Here is a 9101-nt window from a genome sequence, read left to right on the forward strand (position 1 = left end):
GTCTCCACAAAAGCCCCATGTGAAACCTGATCTTCATCAAAGTTTCATGTATAGTGTGGCTCTTATCATCTCGCCTATCAACGAGACAAATGACTCTTGACAACAACCCCACTAATTACGGAGAAACTGCCTTGACAACTGTTTTCTCAGGTTGTTTCTTAATGTTTATTTAGTGTGATGCTTTGGGAAGCTTGATGAGTGAAGACTGCAGTGAATACACTAAATTGTTAAAATGCTTTCCTAAAAGATTATTTTAAATCATTGTTAATGTGAGAGTGCTTCAGGTAAGACCACACAATCTTACTATAATTGTGCTGCGCTTGAATAACCAGGCTTCTTAAATAAGGGGTTTTGTATAAACTGACCGTCTCTTCCCTCTTAGGATGAAACCAAAAAGTTATATGGGGTATAGAAAGACACAATTGTAAGCATGGCTGGAAACAGGGCTTATTCACTTGAGCTAAAACAATAAAGAATATACAATATACAAAACTATATCCACACTGTAACACTATAAAAACCAACAGTCAACTTCATCAAATGAAATGAGTGTAGTTAACTCAAGATTTACTCAAAGTTAATTCTACTCATTTGAAAAGACTTTTGAACTCTGTGTTGAAAGTAATTAAATACCTCATTACTTCAACTTAAATGAAGTAAGTGCACAGTACTCAACAGTACTCATTAGATTACATTAGTTTTTTAACTCAAATGGTTTGTTGCAATCGATTTCCTCAAACGATTTGAGTTGCCTTAACTTATTGGGTTTTACAGTACTCGGTTGGTTTGAGTTCTCTTAATTTATCTAGGTTTACTGTGCTCAAATTGCATTGTTTACTCAAATGGATTAAGTTCACGGTACTCATTAGGATTAGTTTTTTTTTTTACTTAAATGGTTTGTAGCAATCGGTTTCCTCAAACGGTTTGAGTTACCTCAACTTTTTGGGTTTTACAGTGCACATGTTTTTGCTGAAAAGTCTTCAATCCGTGAAAATAAAAATTGCTGGACAACACTCCACCTAAAACATCAAGTAATAAATAATAATTGCACAGTTGAAATGATAGCAATTGCATACAGAACTGTGATTTTAAATTACAAATAAATTTAAGGAGTTACAATATAGCTATCATTTAAATGGGATAGTTCGAAATCTAAAATTTTCATATTGTTTGCTCACCCTCACATGGTTCCAAACCTTCATGAGTTACATTTTTCTTTTGAACACTGAAGAAGATATTTTGAAGAGTGGTTAGATTTCCAGTTTTCTTTAAATATCTTCTTTTGTGTTCAACAGAATAAAGAAAGAGATGAAGAGGACAGATTCCTTTAAGCATTGCACCGAGTAGTGAAACACCCAAGCTTGCTTTATTAAAAAGTGATTTCTGAAGGTTTTTTTTCAGTGTATACAGAAAGCTTTGCTTCAGAATCACCTCCTCTTTAAAATTAAACTAAAATTAAAATCGGAATTAATAATTCATACTTGTGAAAATTACTATAAAAATACCATGAATTCACCTTAAATACCCTTTTACCTCACCCTGATAAAGAACAGGAGAAGGTGTTTGTTTTGACACACATTTTAATTGAAAAATACTTCAGGATCCATTAGACTTTGTAATACACTGACAGTCTAATATCTGATCTACAGTGTCATACACTACTATCTTGGTAAGAAAAAAAGTGCTTAGAGATGGACCGTGTCACAGGCACCGTCCATTTGTGTTCTTCAGAGTTCCTGTAAATCTAGACCTCTTTGCGAGGCCTCAAACTCACTCCAGGCTTATAATTTTGTGAATTACAAGGTCCTCAAACCCCATCTGGGCTTTGCTGCTACAGTTCTCCACAATGTCCTTTGAAGAGTCAAAATAAGATATCAAGCATTCCATGAAACGTTACATTGTTTTTCACAGTGCTTCAGTAGAGAACTCCTTCAAACTGATGGCCAGGCTATGCAAAGTAATGGCAGCTTAATCGGGACCAGCCCTTTAATATCAAACAAATCATTTCCATATTTTGTTTTTGGTTCACCTGCTCCATCATGATCACATGCAGCATAAATCTAGCTGGAGAACAAACAACCATTAAATGAATGTCAACAGTGAAATGTTGAAATGGCAAACCCAGTGACTCAGGCCATCAGCAGTGGGGGAAAAGGCAGATTCAGGCTTGGATGATTATCGTTTCTTCTTCTGTTTGAGGCTTTTTCGCCGTTTGACTATCATTTCATACAGTTTGTCCATTCCTTCATGTAGCCCCTCACCTATGATGGCACAGGCTGGTTGTATGTGATATGTAGTGGCAGGCGTGAGTTCCTGAAGCGCGAGCTGCTTCTCTATGTCTGCAACAGACAGAGATTTTGGCAGGTCCTGTTTATTAGCTATGACTAAAAGTGGCGTTCCTTGGTTTTCAGCAAATTTGGTCACTTTGTGCAGCTCCGTCTTGGCCTCCTCCAGTCGGTCCACGTCCACAGAGTCCACCACATAAATAATGCCATCCGTGCACCTACTGTAAGATTTCCACAAGGGCCGGAGTTTCTCCTGACCACCAACATCCCAAAAATGACAGCTTATTCCCTTGGCAGTACCGTTACTCAGCTTAATCTTTTCTGTGTTGAATCCTATTGTGGGCACAGTGTTGACAAACTCGTTAAATTTCAGTCTGTAAAGGACCGTGGTTTTCCCTGCGGAGTCCAAGCCAAGCATTACTATATGGAGGGACTGAAACGCAGATATATTGGAGAAACTGTTGCCCATTTTGATGTCCTCGTTTGCAGGGGATATACCAAAGGAGTCCCCTCAGCACCGACCATTAGACCAAATTCAGACTGGATGTGATGGAGCGCTCATTGCGCTGCGTTACGCGTGAGATCAGCTCGTGAACGGTAAACACTCCTCTATGCGCGGAGAGTCTCCGCAGTCACGGCTCACATCAGCATTCCCACCGCAAACTGCGCTATATTCCTCCTGACGACTCGGTGTTCAGTCTCTACTGACGGTCGTCCACATTAGCGTTGAATGAATGTGAGCAGAAATTTCTCCTGGATGTGAGCGTGTCTGCTCGCGCGGTGATGGACAAGCGAATGTATGGTAATGAATGGAGAAGCCAGCAGTGGCCCTGCAGCAGCTGCGCTCCTCACACTGGAGAAACTCCGCCCGCATTTCATGAGAGAACTGAAAAACAAACCTCTCTTATGGCAAGCCAACTATTCCATCAAACTATGTACAAGTATGCAATATACTTTTAATAGACTTGTCTAATAGTATGTTGCTGTAGTTTGGTTCTCTCTTTGGTTCAGCTATTTGGTCTAGAGTCTAGACAACAACAACAACAAAAACAATAATTATTTATTTATTATTATTATTATTATTGTTGTTGTTGTTGTTGTTGTTGTTGTTGTTGTTGTTGGTTTTAGGTACCATGAAGGGAACTCAGCTCAGCTGCTCCATAATACAATGCCAACAAACAGTAAAAAGTCTTCATGTTATCTAAATTGGTGCAAACTAAACTGGCTTCATGGTACAGGCCCTGGTTTGCTCATTTTAAGATCAAACACAGTTTGAATTAGTTTTTAAATTAATGCAATTTTTATTATAACTTTTTAAATATAACAGCACTGTTGTGTAGCACCGATGTCATTCTAGCATTATAGTCTACCAGTATTTATTTATTTATTTAGTTATTTAAAATACTGTTTTTGAAATAAGCTTGCAGTTTAGCTTATTATTGCCTTTGAATAATTGAATATTGTCATAAAAGCTAGTGCAGCACTGCATCTGTTATAAAACTATTTTGACATTTTGGACAACAACAACAAGAAGAAAAATATATATAATAATAATAATAATAAGAATAATGATAATAATAATCATAAAGGCAGCTTTTCAATTTTGTCATTTTAAAAACCCAACTTTATTTTCCATCCCTGGCAACGAAATGCTGCTTCGTTACTGACAAACTATACCCGTTTGAATTGAATGCTAAACTGGCTTTCCACACAAGCTCCTTCAGCAGTCTGCGCACAGGTTTAGTGTTCTCTAGTTTTCATGGAAGATGAGAGTTTCGTTCAAAAAACCCAGGTGCGTCAACAAAGTATCGAATTCATCTCCTATAAGGAACACGTATAGACACGTATTTCAAGTTTTCTCTGAAAATAATTAAAATAACCCACAAATTTTCAGCTAGTTTTAATGGTAATTAGTATGGTATTTTTTTTTTTGTTTCTCAAACGAACATTACAAAATGATAAGATAAACAAAATAACAAACACCATCTCAGCATAATAAAACCCATATTCGAGTAACAGAGTGAATATATTTATTGTTGTAGTATAGCGCCACCTGCCGTGTAAAACTCGTTTAAAAAAATTCGCTTAAAAAAGCTATTGTATCTAGATGCAGCCTTTATGATGCAAGCTGAGATTGCATCACTCAGAGATGCAATGTCAGACACAATGCACTCAATGGAGTGAATGACGTCACGGTGACAGGTAGGGTTAGGTGAGCGCATTAAAAAGTATTGGATGCAGCTCAGATTGCACTGCACCAGGTCTGCATCCAGACAAACATACAAATTAACAAGCAAACGCATTGTTTCATTAAAACCTATATATGCAGTATCTGCAGTTTTTCGAAGATTTGTTATGGGCTTGTTTATTGCATTTGGCTACATTGTAAAATTGGAACACTAAAAGTAGACTATGCAATGTAACATTTTCAGAAATCTATAGTTTTATCTACAACCACAGTTCTCATAAAATTAAGAAAAGATATGAAGTAGCTATCAAGTAGGCTAGCTACTATTTCAGGTACACTGTAAAACCCAACAGTCAATTTTATCAAATGAAATGAGTGTAGTTAACTCAAAATTTATTTCTAAAGTTAGTTCTTCTCATTTGAAAAGAGTTTTGAACTCTGTGTTAAAGGTAATGAACGAATTAAATACCTCAATACTTCAACTTAAATGGAGTAAGGTCACAGTACTCATAGATTAGTTTTGTTTTTATCTCAAATAGTTTGTTGCAATCGCTTTCCTCAAACGGTTTGAGTTGCCTTAACTTGTTGATTTTTACAGTGCTCAATTGGTTTAAGTTCTCTTAGTGGGTTTTGATGTGCTCAAATTACTTTATTTACTCAAATTGATTAAGTTTACAGTACTCATTAGGATTCGTTTTTAAACTTAAATGGTTTGTTGTATTGGTTTCCTCAAATAGTTTTAGTTACCTTAATTGTGTAGGCACAATATATCGGCCAAATAAACCACTAATGCAAATAAACCTGTGCCATGATCAACACAAAAGCCATACGGTCACCATATACAAATGTACATTTTATTTTAGGTGGCAAACAAACATATTGCTCATTTACTCATTTTTATACAACAGATGCGGTAATAGGCCGCTCTTTACTGTGTAAAACTTTAGGGTTACTGGGCAAAAAAGTCTGCACATCAACTGGTTGTCCAGTAGATGGTAGAGGTGAGATGGGAATATTGGTGGAGAAACTACTAAGAATTGTTTTTTTGTACAAAGTTTTATAACAATTTTGTAACATTCAAATTTAAACTATTTATTATAATTACACTATTAAATAAAATCTAATTAAAAATAATAATTAAAAAATAATTCTCTGAAAATGAATAATGTCATGTCAGAAATGAAAGTGTATTTTCTGCTAAAAATAAATTACGATTAACAAATCTTGATTGATTGCAAAAAAAAAAAAAAAATCCCAAAACTGTGATTTATATGAACTTATACACGGAACTATCCATCTTTATACAGATTTTTTTCAGTGTAGACTATTTTAAAGCACTAAAACACTCTTCTCTTTCAGAACTAGCATGAATAGAAAGAAAAATTAATTGTGCTGAGGCCGGTAATTCATTTTCGTCTCAGCAGAACTGAGGAAAAACTCCAGAGCTTACTGACCTGAGAAGAAACCATATTTATTTATGGCATATCACAGCAAACGCAGACACGTTCATAAACTCATATACGTGCTTGACTGCAGAATGCAACTGTATAAAATCTTCACAGACTGTACATTTTCATTATAGACACACACTCATATCTTTCAGATCTTTGTCAGCCATGTTTTCCCCCAGACAGCGAGACAAGGCACTGATGAAAGGTTTATGATGTGAAGTATGCAGTCTACAGTTAGCACCGATGTAAGCACATTTTTTGTTAGACCCACACTGATGACTGTTTACACTGGTCATATTTTTTGGGGGAGAGCCTGTCAAGCAGTAAGAAACATTAGGCTGAGGTGATAAGAGTGGAATCCGCACATAGCAAAAGGATTTTAAAACCCTGAACTGGCACAGCAAGAAAATAAATTCATGGCTCAAATGTTCTTTAACATTGTATGCCACATTAGCAATAAATAATTTGCACTCGTAAAATGTGTGTTTAGGCTAACTTTATAGAAGGTATTTGGAAATGAAAGAAACAATTTTCAGAATATCAGATTCAGGTTAATGTACAATTTAATAAAGTGTCCTCCATCAAGTAAATGTAGGCTATAACCATCAACTGTATGTTGTGGCTGTGTACAAAGCATGGGTATGAAAACTATAGGCAGAGGAATGCTGAATTGCAAACGTACAGCTATTGGCAACATTTTAAAGTCATTTTTTAGCGTTTTGGAGCAATGGATTGCCTCTAGAGTTCCTAATGGGTATGTTTAGATGGTTATTTAGTACATGATACTGAAATATTAAGGCCTAATGTGTTGTTTTATTTATGCATGTGATCTTTGAATGAAAGGGTCTTCAAGTTTTACTTTGAGTTTGCATTTGATTTTCTTTTCTCATGAACCATTAGAACAACAAATGACGTGCAAGCTTTTGAATAAAGCATTACTTCATATTATTCATATTATTATTATTAATTATTAATTACTAATTAATTACTACATATTATTAATTACAAACGTTTGGAAATGACATCACAATAAGACAAATTTGTGTTTAGTTTTGATTGGGTCTATTAAAAAAACTCTTCCTGAAGTTTATATGGAAAAACTGGAAAACCTGTGATATCTCATTGTAGAAGTAAGGGTAACTTGAAGCCATAGACTTTTTTTAGCTTTATACATTTGGAATAAAGTGGTTATGTTTTTTAAACCCAAATTCTATATGGTTTTCTTTTTTCTAATTATATGTTAAATAAAATCGGTGGTCTCCCCATTACTTTAAAATGCATTTTCTTTTTTAAATAGTAAATTTCTGGTTAAATTATTCAGTTTTCATCCGCAGGCTCTTCTTGCATAGAAGTCGTGTTACCTTCACAACTTCTCACCCCAGAAAACTATCTTGTGTAATAACATGGATATAAGAAAATCATTAATTCATTCATTTTTTGCCAGCAGCTAGCTCTCTGCAACTCGCATGGTTGCCCACTGAAGCTAAACAGGGCTGCACCTGGTCAGAACCTGGATGGGAGCCCACATGGGAAAGCTAGGTTGCTGCCGGAAGTGGTGTTAGTGAGATCGGCAGGGGGCACTCATCCTAAGGTCTGTATGGATCTTAACGCCCCAGTACATTGATGGAGATCTATACTGCTCAGTGAGCGCCATCTTCTGGATGAGGTGTTAAACCGAGATCCTGACTATCTGTGGTTCTTAAAAATCCCAGGATGTCCTTCAAAAAAAGAGTAGTAGTATCCTGGCCAAATTTGCCCACTGGCCTCTGTCCATCAGGGTCTCCTAACCATTCCCATATCACAATTGGCTTCATCACTCTTCATCCAATCAGCTGGTGTGCAGTATGACACAATATGGCTGTCGTCGTGTCATCCAGGTGGATGCTGCACACTGGTGGTGAATGAGAAGATTCTCCCCAAAAATGTGTAGAGTGTCCAGAAAAGCGTTATTTAAATATAAGGAAATATTATTATTTTGGAGGTCGCCACAACAGAATGAACGGCCCACTATTCCAGCATATGTTTAATGCAGCAGATCCCCTTTCAGCAACAACCCATTACTGGGAAACGCCTATACTCTCTCACATTCACACACACACATACACTGCGCCTAATTTTGTATACCTAGTTCACCTACCGCATGTCTTTGGACTGTGGGGGAAACAGGAGCACCTGGAGGAAACCCATGTGAACATGGGGAGAACATGCAACTTCATACAAAAATGCCAACTGACCCAGCTGGGACTCCAACCAGCGACCTTCTTGCTGTGAGGTAACAGTGCTAACCACTGAGCAACCATGCTGCCCCTGGATATAAGAAATATTCGAAATATTTTATGCAAAATGCTTTAATAGTGGCTTTATTTTTTTTCCTTTGTTTAATGATTTTGGTAACTTACGGTCTTATGAACGCTTTATGACTACTAAAGTCTAAAGAATTTATTTTCATCTTTTTTTATTTTGTTTGGAATTTTTTTTATACATAAACAAAATGGCTTCAACCCCTACTTTTCTGATTGAGTTTGACTGCTCTAATCTTTCTGGGTAACAACAAAAAATGTGTCCGAGTTTTGGTACTATATAAAGAACTGTTATCTATTGACTCTTATTAGATTGAGATAGATGTCCTTTAATGCTCTTAGCTTAGCCTATTCATTTGTCCAACTCCTACACATCTATACTATTGTAATTTACTTACCCTTCCCGTTTTTTTCTCTCGGTAAAAATGCAGTTAACCTAACTTGTATTTTCCTTCATTTACATTGATCTCCTGATTGTGTTTGAATATTTCCCTTCATGAATAAAAAATAAGTAAATAAAAAAAAAAGTTTTGATTGGGTCATACTAGCCTATATTACTGGAAGCGTACGCCTACCAATACGGCCAAATAAGATTTTATCCTTTTTTATTTTGTAATTGTTAAAATGTGAATGTATTAATACAATTCTTTATGTTTGGACTGTAAATGTTCAAGTTATGAAATAAAATGTGTGTTGATATGGACAAATTATAGTTATATATTAACGGCGATTATTTTATTTTATTTTTTTATTTTTTACAATGGCGATAAATAGTCAGCTACAAATTAATGACAGTACATTAAAAATAAAATAATGTAACAAAAATAAAACGAAACATATTTTGCTTAAACAGCACAACAATCTGTTTTGTAAAAAT

General features: G+C 35.6%; 1 protein-coding gene across 1 annotated transcript; it reads right to left on the reverse strand.

Moving 5' to 3' along the window:
* Positions 1-1562: 1562 nt before the first annotated feature.
* Positions 1563-3134, reverse strand: arl4cb (ADP-ribosylation factor-like 4Cb). The gene has a single exon (XM_056465381.1). The coding sequence runs from the start codon at positions 2752-2754 to the stop codon at positions 2176-2178; it is 579 nt and encodes a 192-aa protein (XP_056321356.1). The 5' UTR covers positions 2755-3134; the 3' UTR covers positions 1563-2175.
* Between the last annotated feature and the right edge of the window lie 5967 nt (positions 3135-9101).

The sequence above is a fragment of the Danio aesculapii genome, chromosome 9, assembly GCF_903798145.1.
Source record: "Danio aesculapii chromosome 9, fDanAes4.1, whole genome shotgun sequence".
Taxonomy (NCBI): domain Eukaryota; kingdom Metazoa; phylum Chordata; class Actinopteri; order Cypriniformes; family Danionidae; genus Danio; species Danio aesculapii.